We start from the raw sequence: 16,342 nt of genomic DNA on the forward strand, positions 1-16,342 counted from the left end.
CAAGAGTATTTTATACCTTTATTATGGGAATACTCTTGTGCTAATAAAACTGATCAGATTGTATAACATAAACTCAGTAACCATAGCCCTTTCCTAATGTAGATCTTTCATTATCATACTGCCTTGCTTGATATTTTTAATGCCACAGACTTATTTTAGAGAACTGGTTACTGTTATTCAAGGTCTACTTACTTGGGATTGCTTGTAGTAAAATAATTTTGCAGTATTCCAAAATATATGTATTAAGTCTATGAATGTGTGGTGGTTTGGGTTTTTTCCCCCCCTGTTGTGGATTGGGACTGAATTTCTGATTATAAAACTATATGTCTTTTTCTCTTAGGCTGATATTATGGATATTAATGAAATATTTAAAAATTTGGGAATGATGATTCATGAGCAAGGAGATGTGATAGGTAAGCCCAAGCCCTACTGATTAGATTTTTTGAGGTGTGAACAAACTACATGCAATTTATCTTTGGTAACTTCTCAAGGAAAAGTCACTGCTTCCTCTTCTTTTTGGCCTCTCTGGAATCAAAAGCACAGTCTACAACAAAACAGCAACCTTTGGCTTTATCTAAAACAGATCTCATTTTTGGCTCCTAGTGGTTGAAATGATCATTTTCATTTATTTCAGAAGCCTCAAATTTCTTCAGGCTTACTGCTGCTGAGATCATGGAAGGCACCATGTAACATTATTCTAGCTTATTTCCAGGACCTCTGGTTTTCGTCTTTCCCCAATTTAATTGTCATCACAAGGACTTTTTGGGAAATGTGTACTATTTATAATTGTGCATGTGATCTTACCTATTGGATTAGAGGGAATAGGCCGCCATTTGCTCATTCATTTTAATAGCTTATTGGTAGATTAGTAGTAGTACTTAGATGCTAAGAATTTTTTTTTAAATTCTTTAAATCAGTGACTAAGACTTCCTTTAAGTTTCAAATGTAGTAGTAATTCATATAATTATCAGGATTGATCAGGATCCTGATTATTTTTATCATTTTGAAATATGAAGATGTCTGTGGCTATGTCTAAAGTTACGTTTAATGTGTTTTCCGAATTTGTTCACTTTAACTACTTGGACATACAGTTTAATATAACTATCATTTGTCAGTTCTTAGCCTTTTCTGTCACCCCAGAAGATCACAAGGTAAAATTTTGAAAACCATTTATGCATCCAACAAATATTTATTGAGTACCTGCCATATCCAGGCAGAAATCTAGGCATTGAGGATTCAGCTGAAATTAAACAAGTAAAAGACCCTGCCTTTATAGATCTTATAATCTAATCGGAGGAGAGGGACAGTTAAAAGAAAGAAAGAAAAGTAAGTAAATGGTGATAAGTGCTAGAGGGAAAATAAGTTTAAGGTATGGGGATGGGACTGCCGGTAGTGGAGGATGTCACTGCTATACATAACGTAGTCAGGCAAGGCCTTACCGACAGGTAACATTTTGGTGAAGACTTCGTGTTGGTAAGGGAGCAAGTAAGAGAAAGTGCTCCAGGCAGAGGGAGCAGCAAGTGCAAAGGGCTTCCAACAGAAGCATGCCTGAAATCTTTGGTGAGTGAAGTGAGGAAGAGGAAGAATGGGGATGATGTCAGAAGTCACAGGGGAGATGCCCTTGTGGGATCCTGAGCCACTGTGAGGGCTTGTGTTGTTGTTGTTGTTTTTCATTATTTATAGATGGGAAGCCACAGAAGGATTTGAGCAAAGGAGCATTATAATCTGACTTAGGTTTTAATACTCACTTTGGCTGCTAGGTTGAGAACAGACTGTAAAGGGGCAAGACCAAAAGCAAAGAGACCACTTAAAAGGCTATTACAGGAATCCAGGTAAGCAATTATATTGCCCTGGATCAGATGGAAGCAGTGAAGTGGTGAGAAGTGATGGAATTCTGGATATTTTTTAAATGTAGAGCCAAAGATATTTATTGACTAGCTGAGTATGGGTATGAGAGAGTTAATTCAAGGATAATGCTGAGGTTTTGGCCTGGCCCACAAAAGTAATGGTGTGGCCATTTTCTGAGATGAGGAAATCTGTAACTGGAGCAGGTTTGGATAGATATAAATCAATCATTTTTGGGTATGTTAAGTTTGAGGTGCCATTTGACACCCAACTGAAGCTTTGTTAGGCATTGAACATGGAGTTCAGGAAAGTAGTCATCTGCACATAGATGGTATCTAAAGTCACAAGATTAGGTGCAGTCACCTAAGAAATATGTCTAGATAGAGAAGAGAAGGGATCTGAGAACTTAACCCTTAGTCCTATAAATATTTTGAGCATGGTTGGCAAACTGCATCCATACGTTTATGTGTTATCTATGGCAGCTTTTGTACAACAGAGGCGGAATTGAGTATTTATGACAGAAATCATATGAATTTCAGAACTTAAAATATTTGCCCTCTGCCCCTTTACAGAACAAGTCATTGACCCCTGACTTAGAACCCAGAGAGCCGAGGAGGAACCAACAAAGTGACCGAGAAGAAATAGCCAATGATTTAGAGGAAATCAAGTTAATATATTGTTTTAGAATGAGGTGGAGAAAGTACTTCAAGAGTGATGGCTGGTCAGCTGTTTCAGATGCTGCTGTTAGGTTAAAAAAAGTGAGGATTTAGACTTGACTGCTGAGTAGAATGGTGTGTAGGGCATAGGTAACCTCGGATGAGAACTGTGTTGGCAAAAGCATGGTAAAGCAGCCTCAAGAGAAAATAGGAGGAGAGCTTCTAGAGATAGCAAGTGTAGACAACTCCTTTAAGGAGTCAAGCTGGAAAATGGAGCAGAGAATAGTCATAGCTGTCAGTGGATGTAGAATAAAGAAGAGGTCTTTTGGTTGGTTTGTTTTTAGATGGCGGCTATAGGTTTCATGGGGATGATGAATAAGGGAAAGAAATATGGTTGATAAGTGAGAGAGGAAACTCGCTGGCTGAGATCTTTGAGTTAGGTGACGAGGAATGCGATAAAGCGCACAGATGGAGGAGAGGTCGGCTCTTGCTGAGAGCATGGATGGTCCCTTCCTAACCACAAGAGAAGTCAGACAAATATATTGTTGCATATAGTTGGTGGGTAGGGTCAAGGGAGAATGTGGAAATGTCTTCTGATTGTTCCTTTTGTCTTAGTGATCTAGAATCAAGATCACTGGCTGAGAATGACAGTGCATGAGGAGGCATGAGAAGTTTGAGGAGAAAGGAGAAAGTATGGCAAAAATTATGACATAGTCCTCCAGGAGTTAGGGCAATGAGGTAGGCTTGCTTGGCAGTCACAAATTTAAAGTGAAATAAGTCAGCATAGGTTATTCTTTTTTCGCATCAATGTTCAGCTGCATGGGGCAGGTTGGGTTTTGTTGTGTAAATATGACTAAAGTATAAGGGCAAGGAAGCTGAAGATGAATGCAAGAAAGTGATGTGAAATGATGGCCCATGGGATCCAAGCTAGATAAGGAGGGAAGTGAAGACATGAAGTGGTGTAAGAGACAGTGAAAAAGTTCTAGGATCTGTGAAGTCTGGGTGTTAGAAAGAGTGAACTGTAAAGATAGGTGGTGATCAGACAGAGAGGCTTGGAATTGAGATTGTAAAGAAGCTACAGTTATAATGACAAGGGTAGCAGGCAGTCTTTGAAAAATGTGCGCTCAAGGAACTGAGGGGCCAGGGCATTAAAAGGTCAGCAATTGGATACTGAAATGGCCAATATGTCTAATAGGAAAGGAATAGAAGAGAACATCAGTGAGTTGGGGGCTAAAACATTCAAGGAAAGAGAAGAAAAGACCTTGAGATCTGTAGATGTATGCAACAAGGAGGGGTGGATAAGTTTGATAGCATGGATATTAAAACTGAGCGTCGAGACTGTCAAAACAGACTCTGAGAACGGGTCCAAATGAGTCTCTTAAAACTGAGTTGAAAGTGTGTCTGAAACCTGCAGTGGTCTCATGCTGCAAAGCCACACTTGTTCCAGGCCATAGGAGAATGAGATGGAGAACTGTCACCACTTGGGAAGGCTGTATGGGCCCTCAGGGAGGGCCGGGTTTCAGCTCAGAACTAGGTTGATAAGAGCCCCAGAGCAAATGATGTTTTTGCCTAAATACATGTTTAGCCTAAATAAAAGTCCAGATATTGATATTAATCTCTGAATATTGTAATATGTTTAATCTTACATTGAACAAAATCTAGTGATTTGTGCAGCTCTGCCACTGTAATATCAATACATGTTTAATAGTTGTATATGTGTCTTTTACCTTAAAGATAGTATAGAAGCCAATGTTGAAAATGCAGAGGTGAATGTTCAGCACGCAAACCAGCACCTGTCAAGGGCAGCAGAATATCAGGTAATATTAACTAATAAATTTTGTCATAACTCAGACCTTGTGTGTGTATGTAATCAGATTTAAAGTAGCTGGAGATGTTAAAGTCTCATGGAAGACAGGTCAGACGTAAAGCAATCAGTTTAAAACTGGATTTAGCCTGATTATTCTCAGAGTTGAACCAGAATGTGGCCCACGGGGATAGGAAGTTTAATATTTAGAGGCCTGAGGGGAGCAGCGGAGAAGCCTGGACTTTTCTGACAGCCTATAGTGTCACTGTGACATTCTAACCTAGAAACCCCTTTGATAGCCTTCTCTGTTTCCCACTGTTCCCTTCTACATTTTCTTCCTTTTTTTGGTCAATGACATTATGGATAAAGAAAAGAGGTAAAGATTTTTGTCTTAGATCTCTCAGGTCCTAAGGAAATTATATTCGCTTGGAGTGTCCCTGACCATTAGGTATTCTGTCAGCATTCAGCAGGACTTTCACCAGGAATGAATTGATTTCTTAAGTGGATCAGGTTAATATAGGTCGTTCATGTGTATGAGTTAAATACAAAGTATGTGTAAAGCACTGTATGACTGTTAGGACCATGAACTAGTAATACATTGTTCAATATGTAGGCCTTTGGTGTTCAGCAAGGATAAGGCCAGGCTCTTTGGAAACCCCTAAATACGACCTTAGCATTTGACTTCCCTTTTAAAACTCCATTTCTGTTTTTGTTCATAATTATTTTCTCAGACCTTGTTATCTGCTTATAAAATATCTGAGATTTGCACCGTCTTAAATATTTTCAATTGCTTTTCACTTTTCTCACTAATCTTATAAGTTCCCTTTAGTTTTAATGTCATTTTTTTTTTTTTACTGGACAAATCACTGCATATTCAGTGATACATAGAGAACAATGAAGCTATATAGAAAATGCTGAGTTACAGCCAGTAGTATTCACTGATAGAGTAGCTTGTGTTTATTGTCTTCATGTGCGTGCTTTACATAGTGACGCTGCAGAATTAATGTCACTGTGTCATAGACTGTAGATGTTATAAATAGTGGAACATACAGTAATCTGTATACGCCAACAGTTATAACTGCTCAAATACAGTGTTTAGGAGGATTCGTCAGTGACAGGGCTTACGTATTATTTCGTTTTGCTTTTGGATGTTGAGAGGATGCAGATATATAAAAATTTTACTTTTCCTCTTCCTTGTGGAAGGGAAAGCTTGCAGGCCCCTGGGGAAAAAGAACACGTTTTCCCAAACTGCACCTCCCAGACCAGATTGGAGCCGCCCTTACACCTGACCCCATAGGCCCTGGAGGAATGAGAAAAGGGCTGGGCAGCATAGGTGCTGGGAAGAGAGCAACTTTCCAGTAGTCCACTTGAAAGCCTTTACAAACTATGGTGCTTCTAAGTAGGTTGGATGAACAATGAGCATAAAGGAAGGTGATAAGTGCTCTTACCGCTGCAGCACCCCAAGGACCCCACACCAGGGAGGGTGCCCTAGGTAACTGATACACTGTAGTGGAACACCCATGACTGTTCATAGAGGCAGGTTACGCATGTGTCTGTGGTAACCATGTGGAATCTGGGGCAGATATGTGTAGGTTTGATGATATTGAAATTTTAAGAAATCGTGTTTAATCCATGTGGAGTATTTAGTTCAGAAATTAGATGAATATGTTGAATAATGAAAGTGTTCGTGGTTTTCAGGGTAATTTCAGAGTCAGAAATATCTTTCTGTAATTTTTTTGATACTTCTGGTTGACACAAAGTAAATTTACAAATTTTTCTACTTTATAAGAAAAAAGATTCCTGCATGTTGCTGTGACATACACAAGCCGTTAAAGAGATGTAGAAATCTACAGCTGGGCCAGGAGTGAAGAATAGAGCAAAACTCTTAACCTTTATATTTTAAAAGACTGTTTTATAATTTTTTTGCCTCTTGTCTTTTTATTTATGTGTTGAGATTTTGAATTCAGTTTCTGTTAATGTTAAACAATGAGAAGGATTTTGGAAACTAATAAATTTACCTTAGGGAAAATTGCCTCACATTTACACTTGCTGATATTTTTTGAGAACTCATTTTGAAAAACAACATTTTTTAAAATTTATTTTTCAATTACAGTTGACATTCAATATTGTATTAGTTTCAGGTGTACAACATAGTGATTAGACATTTATATATGTTATGAAGTGATCACCCCAATAAGTCTAGTACCCATCTGACACCACACATAGTTATTAGAATATCATTGACTATATTCTCTGTGCTGTACTTTACATTCTCATGACTATTTTTATAACTGGCAATTTGAAGAACAACTTTTTAATAAAATTTTAAAAAACATATAAGCTTTTAAGCTGTTCTTCACTTTCATCCATAGGTAACCTCAGTCTGTTGCTTATATCAGTAACTTTTATTTTTCTATATCTTCTTTTTTAAGCCCAACCTCACCCCAGAAAAATTACCAACAAAAGTTTAATAATTATCCCTTGAGTGGGTCCATTAACTCAAGAAGAATGTTTTTTGAATGAATAGTGCCATATGTAGTGAAGGGATTTTTGAGAAGGAAAGAAATACAGCCAAAATTTGAGGGCAATAAATTGCTATTGATTTGACTCTAGAAATGAATGAAATTATTTCCAGTTGCTATGGAGATGCTCCACTACATCTGTAAACATGTTTTTTGTTTTTGCATCTGCAGCACAAATCCAGAAAAACCCTGTGCATCATCATTTCTATCCTTGTCATCGGAGTTGTAATTATTGGTTTAATTATATGGGCAGTGCAAGGCTAAGATTTTGAAGGAGAAAACTGTTGCACTACATTATCTAAATTATGTAAGAAGGTTCTTGTAATCATTTTCTTTTTTTCTTTTTTTTTTTTTTTTAATTTTATTTTGAAGCCTTTACATAAAGGATGGCTCCCATACTTTGTTGTTGTTATTTTTTTTGGTGGGGAGCTTCCTTTGAATTAAATCTGATATTTTCTAATATTGAAAGCTTTTCTAAATATCACTGCTGGCATAAATTTCATACTTTTTGGTCTAATAACTGTTTGGGTTTTGCTCACATTGTATATGTCTTTCATTTATAATTTATCCTGTTGACTTAGTTTTTGGAATTAGTAAATTTAAAGGTATATGTATTCTGTGGCATCCGTCTCTCTGTCACATGAACCCAGATTTGTGTTACTTCTATTAAAATTCTAAAGTTTAATTTTGATTTGGGCCAGCAGAGGAACTATTAACTTAAAAAATCTAATGTATTTTTTTGTGTTGGCTTTTTTTTTCTGGTTCAGAGCAGCACAAATTATCTATTTAACTTTTATTGTTGGTCTTAAGATTACTCTGAATGAAATCAGTGAATAATTTCCTACTGGATTTCATCTACCTGATGTGTATATATTAAGCATTTGCTGTAGATTGCCTAGTAAAATAATAAGAATAGATTGTTTTTACGTAGGCTCTGTTTAAGTCTGACATTTACTGGAGAATTTGTAGTCACTATAAATGTTTAATGTGATTTGAAGGAAGAGTATGACAGATCAGTACTCATGTGTTAGAATTCTGAAGATCCCAACCCGTTATTGCACTGTGTATTTCCATAGCTATTATAATGGAAAGTTAATTACCTTCCCTTATGTCCTATAGGATAACAGTTACATTTGTATCATTGGGTCAAAATGATTTGGGGGAAGTAACTTTTCCACAATTATTGTTTTTCAGCAACCAGCACTTAAAATTTAGCATTTGCCTTGCATATCATTTTGTACCATTTTAGAAAAGGAATTGGATGTTTGCCAGTTAACTTACTTGCCTTTTTAAATCAGTGTTGTTTTAATGCACTAATCTGAATACTGTAAAGAGCATTATCTTGGTTTATAGTTTGTATTTTATAATGTTCTTATATAGCAGTTTGATAATGAAGGCAGTGCTTTACATGGCAAGCTGTAAGACTTCAAATGGGAACAAATAAAATATTAAGTAACTAAGTAAACTGTACATTTGCAACCAGAATAAAGATAATTTAAAAAGTGTCCGTATAGTTCTGTTTCATGAGGGCTCTGCTTCCGTGGGACTGACATTTGCCACTAAGAGATGGGAGCTGCTTTGCATCTCAGTGAAACTCACTTTTTTCCATAAAAGGTTCTGTAGAAAACTTCTTCATGAGTGATTTTGAGACTTTGGGTTTACCAGAATCAGCTTGCTATAGTGAACAAAATGTGTGATGCAGAGAGAATTCATACAATTGCTACCTGTTCTAAAGTCAGTGCAAGCCCATCAGTCCTTCTGGAACATGTTTTTTCTTTGTAAGTGCAGGGAAGTGTGTTGTTTCATGTGACATACCAGTATCTTATGGCTGTGAAAGTCCTAACAGCTTCCACAAATCACTTTAGTTTTTTGCCACAGTTGTACTTGATAAAATGTTATATACAAAAAAAATTTACTTCTATATTTATTTTACGATAAGTTCTCAATAACAGCAAAAGTGCTTAATATTTTTGGTATGATTTTAGCACCATTATTTAAAGTGTAATCATTTATAATATGTTTTAACAAGGACATAGGTCAGTGACTAAAAATAGGAACTTTAGTGGCTTGCATTCTTTTAAGAATCATTAATTTTAAGGGAGAAATTTACACAAAATATTTGGAACCCCGAGTAGGCTTAATTAGAAAAAAATAAAATGAAAAACAGTACAATAGCCAAATTTTTAAAATTCATAGTTTTCCTTTAGGTTAGTTTTAGAATCACTTTGAAAGGTGGTGAAGCTTACACTATGGGAAATAAAATCAGAGTTTTTTTCATGACTGTCAACATATCTGAATCTGAGGCAAACTAAGTTTCAAACTGAAGAAGTTTCCTTATCAAATGACACATATTGTTCATTTTAGTGCACTCCAAAGATACGCTTACATTACATTATGAAGATTGAGATTAACCAGCTTCTTTGCTTAAATTGGATGACTGTGGTATGAAGTGTTTGGCCATTATATGGGTCATTAAAGACTATGAAAAAGTTTCGATTTTGCACAGTGATTGATGATAAAAGAATAACTGGTGTCATTTCAACATAATGCAGCTCGTTTTTTTAGTAGGCACAGAACCAACTCCAAAAAAAATACACAGATATAGGCACATTGGAGCTCGATCTAGGACAGCAAACCGTGGACGCAGCATCTGGAGCCAGGCCTGCTGAGCACACCAGGTGCTTGGCGGCAGCATCTGCATCACTTGGGAACCCTGCACCTTGGATAGGTTGCCACTGGGTCCTCTGGGGTCTTCACTGCTTTTGCTAAAGATGGTAAAATTTTGTACACAAAAGTGTTTTAAATACCAATCTTTTTAGATAACTTTAGAAAAAAGAAGTGACTTTTGAAGGCTTCTTGTTCCACAAAAAGACTGTAGTTTAGCAAGGAAAACAATCGTTTTTCTAGTTGGTATAATTTTTTTGTTTCTTTATGTAGAAAAAAATGTTATAATAAAAAATAAAACCTGTATAAAGAAAATAAAGTCATTGTCCATCTTAATAGTAAAGAGTGATTCACAGAAATAACTTTTTCAGCATTTATTTTTTGAAAGGTAAAACTGACTTTTACACATGACCAGATTGCTGCAATAAAAATAAAATATCAAAATATGATGAAGAGTTGTTTGGGTAAGTTCTGAGTTCAATGACATTTTTAGTTCTTTTAAATAGGGTGAAAATTCCTCATTAATGGTAATAAACATTATCAGGCATCTTTCCTTTAAAAAATGTTAAGTTAAAAAAACAAAAACAAAAAACTGACCTGTGGATCCCCGACCTCTTTAGTCCACCATAAGAGTTGAGCGGCCTGACCTCTGAGCAAGGAAATACACTTAGTAAAATTGACACCAGCAGGAGCCAGGACATGTACATGGTACCACGTCTTTGACAGACTGCATGACATCTTTATTTAACAATTGTCCAGTCTACGGCCTTGTCACTCTGAACAAGCCCAATCTCGTCTGATCTCAGAAGCTAAGCAAGGTCAGGCCTGGTTAGTACTAGCATGGGGGAACCACTTACGAAGACCAGGTGCTGTAGATGTAAAAAGTAAAAAAATAAGGGATTGTAAGCTGACAAGTTCTTTGCAATCTGTGAGGTCAACCAAGGCTTAACGTCACCTGAAAAAAAAAAAAAAGTCCATTCTCTAAATTGAAGAAGGTAAAACCATTTTTTCCACATATTTAAGACTGTGTCCTAAAATACTGTACCACAGGAAATAATATTCTTTGCTCCCTTAACAGACAACTAGAAAATCAATAGTTTTCTAATGAGTGGCTACTAATTTGAAAGGCAATCTGTATGTGACGTCTCCAAAAAGTAACCTTCCTTCTTTTGCTGACAGCATCTGGATTCAGAGCTAGGGTGTCCTGAAGTCAGGAATGACATTTACAGGACTTTTGCAAAATTATTGCTCCCCCAAAAGAGAGCAGAGCATTGTGAAGAAGGGAAAGAGCTAAGAGGAGTTTCAAATCTGTATTTCAACCCACTGGCAATTTTCTTTCTTTCTTTTTCTTTTTTTTTTTCCTTCTCTCTCTCTCTCTTTTTTTTTTTTAATCAGAAAGGGGTAAAGAACACCCTCTTAATGGCTATTTTCTCATAATTCGAATATTGTGTCAATATGTCCATTTTAATCCTTTGTTTTAGCAATTGGTTAACATGAAAGTGGTGTAATATCTTATTTTTCTCCAAATCCAAATTTTAAATGCAGAAATAGAACAAAATAACTGCCACACTAAATAGATTTTTATAGACACTGTTGCTTTTGGCAGGTTTTTAAGAGGTTGGTCACTTAATTACTCAGAGTGGGATTCCTGTAGGTTTTGTGTAGTGATGGCATTTCTGCTTAAAATGTAAGTGGTAGAAGGCAAAACCAGATTTCCTGTGCAGTTGTTGCATGCATAACGCCCCTACTTGTTTTAGAGGGAGTCTGCTAGAACTGAATCGAGTTTTTAAATAAACTTGAAAGAGCCTTAATTCCCACATTGGCAAACCCAAAGTACAGATTTTTAAGTGTTTACTATAAGTACTGACAGTAGTTGCTAACTCTAAAACCTGTTAGCATTGGTGGAAAACTGAAAAATGCTGTTATATGGTCTCAACAAAGACTTACTGATACTAGTTTCCATTTCTACTAAATTTTGAAAGTTTTATATCAACTGTCTAAAATCCTGAAGTCACATGATAAAGAGAGCCCAGTTTACATCTCTAGAAACTAGAGATTAAATCCAAGAGTAAGATACAAGCTTTTAGTAACTTGACTAGCGGAAGACCTGATCATGAAAAGCTTTCAGGTCAAAGCTGATCCTTCTTTCAATAATGATTCCAAACACAAAAAGCCAAATTATATTTTAGTGGAGAATATTTTAATGTTTTCCAAACCTAAGTGTTGAGGTCATTTTAAGTTCATTTAAAGGTGTTTTCAATGTACCTGACCACATCTGACTTCTTTTCAGTGCCAAATTTAATGTTTTAATCTCCCCAAAGGGTACCATAATTATAACATTTAATTATTATTTTGTGGTGGGCTATATGCCAAAATTTAGTAAGACAACTATCATATATTATTTAAATTCATTCTATCTTGGATTGAACAGGATATTTGTTTTAAATTAAGGCTACCCTATTGTCTGTATCTTTTCCTGATCTACGATCAAACATTTTTCATAGTAACTTAGAAGTCTTCTGTGTTGTATTAAGCTTTTATCAAGCCTGAAATGGAAGCAATTGACCACTTTTCTTTGGAATGGCACAGACATTTAAAAAAAGTCCATTCTCTATGAAGTGTAAAATATGTATAATGCTAATATTTTCATGAAACTTTTATTTTGAGATAAGCATAGATTCGTATTCAGTTGTAAGAAACAATACAGAGATCTCACTCATGTACCTTTCTCGCAGGTCAACCAGTAATAACGTCTTGTAAAAATATAGTACAATGTCACAACCAACAATATAGACGTTGATAATCAAGATACAGAATGTTTCCTTACAAAACATTCCAGCACAAAGACCCCTCCTGCTGCCCTTTTATAACCACTCCCACTTCGCTTCTACCTCAACCGCTACCTTCACTCTTGGTGATCATGCTCTGTTCTCTATTTTTATAATTTCATTAATATTATATAACAAATCACGTAATATGTAACCTTTGGGATTAACTTTTTTCATACAGTATAATTATCTGGAGATTCATCTGTGTTGGTTTGTGTATCAGTTATATCAATGGTTCATTCCTTTTTTAGTGCTGAGTAGTATGCCATTATATGAATTTATCACTGTGTGACCATTCACCTGCTGGTTGCCATCTGTCAAGTTAGGGCTCTCATGAATAAAATCACTATAAACATTTATGTACAGGTTTTTGTGTGAACATAGTCTTTATTTCTCTGGGATAAATGCCCAGCAGTGTAACTGCTGGGTCATATGGTAGCTGAATATTTAGTTTTTAAGAAATTGCCAAACTTTTCCAGAGTGGCTGTATCACTTTACATTCCCACCAGCAATGTTTAAATGATCCAGTTTCTTCACTTGCTTATCAGCATTTGGTGGTGATATTTTTTATTTCAGTTATTCTGATAGGTGTATAGTAATCTTATTGTGGTTTTAATTTAAACTTTCCTAATGACTAATGATGTTGAACACCTTTTCATGTATTTTCAGTGATGTTTCTTCATGTCATTTTCCCTTTTTCAAGTTGGATTTTTTTTTCACTGTTGAGTTTTGAGAGTTTTTTTTTTTTAATATATCTTCTAGATACTAGTCTTTTGTCCAATATGTAAATCGAGTTGCAAGTATTTTCTCCCAGTTTGTAGCTTGTCTTTTCTTCCTCTTAACAGGATCTTTCACAGAGCAAATGTTTTTAATTTCAATGAAGTCCAGTTTATCAATTTTTCCTTTTATAGATCATGCTTTTGGTATTAAGAACTTTTTCTCTGGCCCTAGATATCAAAGATTTTATCTTTCATGTTCTTTTTAAAAGTTGTCTACTTTTAAGTCTGATTCTTTTGAGTTAATTTTGTATGAAATGTGAGACTTAGAAATCTAGGTTTATTTTTTTGTCTCTGGATATCCAATTGTTTCAATACCATGTTTGTTGTAAAGGCCATCTTTCTTCCATTGAATTGCTTTTGCTCCTCTGTAAAAACCAGTTGGATGAAAATGAGTTACTGGAAGATTTTCAGTTAAACATATTTGTATGGGATAGGTCTACATCTGGGTTGTATATTGTATTCCATTGATTTATGTGTCTATACCTCCACCAATACCAGAGAGTATTGATAACTATATTAAAAAAGGCTTGAAATTAAAGAGACTGCTTGCTTTTACTTTATTCTTTTTCAAAATTGTTTTTGTAACTTTAGTCCAAGGGTCTCCAATCTCCAGGCTGCCCACAAGTACCAGTCTGTGGCTTGTTAGAAACCAGGCCACACAGCAGGAGATGAGAAGTGGGCAGTGAGCAAAGCTTCATCTGTATTTGCAGCCGCTTCCCAGCACTAGCATCACCGCCTCAGCTCCACCTCGAATCATCAGGCATTAGATTCTCATAGGAGCACCGGTCCCCGGTGCCAGAAAGGTTGGGGACTTGCTTTAGTCCATTATCTTTCTATATAAAGTTGGAATAACCTTATCTACATCTACACAAATATCTTAGAATTTGATAAAAACTTTGTTAAACCTTTAGAGGCATACCTCAGAGATATTGTGGATTTGGTTTTGGACTACCGCAATAAATAACAATAAAACAAGTCACACGAATATTTTGGTTTCTCAGTGCATATAAAATTTATGTTTACACTATACTGAAGTCTATTAAGTTTGCAATAGCATTATGTCTAAAAAATATGCATACTTTAATTGAAAAGTACTTTATTGCTAGAAATGCGAACCATCATCTGAGCCTTTAGCGAGTCCTAATCTTTTTTGCTGGTGGAGAGTCTTGTCCAAGGTGGTGGTTGACAAAGATTGGGATGTCTGTGGCAATTTCTTAAAATAGTACAACAATGAAGTTTGTCACTTCCTTTTACAAATGATTTCTCTGTAGCGTGCAGTGCCGTTTGATAGCATTTTATTCACAGTAGAAGTACTTTCAAAATTCACGTCCTTTCAAACCCTGCTGCTGCTTTATCAACTCAATTTATGTAATCGTCTAGATCCTTTGTTTTTATTTCAACAATAATTTCTTCCCAGCATCTCCAGCAGGATCAGTTTCTGTCTCATGAAACTGCTTTATTTGCTCATCCATAAGAAATAGCTCCCCATCTGTTAAACTTTTGAGATTGCAGCAATTCAGTCACATTAGGCTCCACTTGTAATTTAGTTCTCTTGCTGTTTTCACCTCCAAACCATGATCACAGGGTGTCTCTTCATTTATTAAAATCTTCTTTGATTTCTTTAATTAGTATTGTGTAGTTTTCAACATATCAAGTTCTATGCATGATTTTATTAAATTTACATTTTAGCATTTTATTTTTTGAGAGATTGCAAGCGATATTGTATTTTAATTCTTATATTCATGTATTTATTGAAAGTATATATATATACAATTGATTTTTGTATGTTTATCCTGAACCCAGAGACCTTGCTGAACTCACTAGTTTTAGAAAATTTTTGTAGATTCCTTGAGATATTTTTTACATAGACAATTGTGCCATCTACAAATAGCAATACATTTATTTCTTCCTTTCTGATCTGTATGCCTTTTATTTTACTTTTTTTTTTTCCCCTTAATAGAGAAACTGTAATTTTCAGCACTATATCGAATGAGTGCTGAGAGGAGATGTTCTTGCCTTGTTCTGATATTAAGAGGTAAAGATTCCGTGTTTCATGATTAAGTGTAATGTGAGCTGTACTTACAGCTCTTATAGTTTTTATCAAGTTGAGGAAGTTCCCCTTTATTCCTGTTTTTCTGAGTTTTTATCATGAATTGGTGTTACATTTTGTCAAATGCTTTTTGTCAATTAATATGATATTATTTTCCTCTTTAGTCTGTTACTATAGTAGATACATCGATTAATTTTTGAATATTAAACTAGCCTTACATCCCTAGAATAAACCCCACTTAGTCATGGTGTATAATTCTCTTTATATATTGTGAATTCTATTGGCTAATGTTTTCTTAAAATTTTGCATCTGTATCCATGAGGGATATTAGTATATAGCTTTTCTTTTTGTGGTATTTTGTCTGGTTTTAGTGTGAGGTAATTGTAGCTTCAAAATGAATTGGGAAGTGTTCTTTTATTTTTCATTTTCTAAGATTGTTTAGAATTGATGTTAATTATTTTAAAAAATGATAGAATTCTGTGATGGAATCATCTATGAGTTGGGACTTTTGGGTAAGAGTTTTTAATTATAAAATTTTTTTTTGTAATAGTTATAGGGCTGTTTAAATTATCTATTTCATATTGAGTGAGTTGTAGTAGTTTGTGTTTTTCAAAGAATTGGTCCATTTCACCTCAGTTGTAAAGTTTCTGTGTGTAGAGTTGTTTGTAATGTTCCTTTGTTATACTTTTGATGTCTGCAGTGATATTCCCTGTTTTATTACAGATACTGTTAATTTATGTCATTTATTTTTTGTAAATCTTGCTAGAAGTTTGTCAATTTTATTGATCTTTTCAAATAACCAGTTTTTGTTTCATTGATATTCTTTCTATATTATTTTAATATTTTCAGTTTCATTGATATCTGTTTATATGTTCATTATTTTTTTCTTGCTTTCCTGGGGATTAGTTGAACATGTTTTAGAATTACATTTTAATTATTTTAATGATGTTTTTAGTTGAACTCTTTGTATATCCATTTTAGTGTTTGCTATAGGTATTACATTATGAATATGTAACTTATGACACATATGGTATATCACTTTACCAGTTCTAGTCAAGTGTAAAAATATTACCTCCCTTTATGTCTCTTCATCCTCCTCTATAATTGTCTTAAATATTACCTCTACATGCATTTAGAACTACATCAGTGTTGTAATTTTTGCTTCGACCATCTAACATAATTTAGAAAACTCAA

At 35.0% G+C, this 16,342-nt stretch overlaps 1 protein-coding gene across 1 annotated transcript in view; it reads left to right on the forward strand.

The window, feature by feature from the left end:
* Positions 1 to 8,332, forward strand: part of STX7 (syntaxin 7) — a 37,985-nt gene extending 29,653 nt beyond the window's left edge. Inside the window, exons 6-8 of the mRNA XM_011358789.2 lie at positions 341 to 413; positions 4,236 to 4,318; positions 6,999 to 8,332. Of these exons, the coding sequence (XP_011357091.1) occupies positions 341 to 413; positions 4,236 to 4,318; positions 6,999 to 7,091 (249 nt within the window). The 3' untranslated portion in view covers positions 7,092 to 8,332. The remainder of the gene's footprint in view (positions 1 to 340; positions 414 to 4,235; positions 4,319 to 6,998) is intronic.
* Positions 8,333 to 16,342: the final 8,010 nt, after the last annotated feature.

The sequence above is a fragment of the Pteropus vampyrus genome, unplaced genomic scaffold (assembly GCF_000151845.1).
Source record: "Pteropus vampyrus isolate Shadow unplaced genomic scaffold, Pvam_2.0 Scaffold43, whole genome shotgun sequence".
NCBI lineage: Eukaryota > Metazoa > Chordata > Mammalia > Chiroptera > Pteropodidae > Pteropus > Pteropus vampyrus.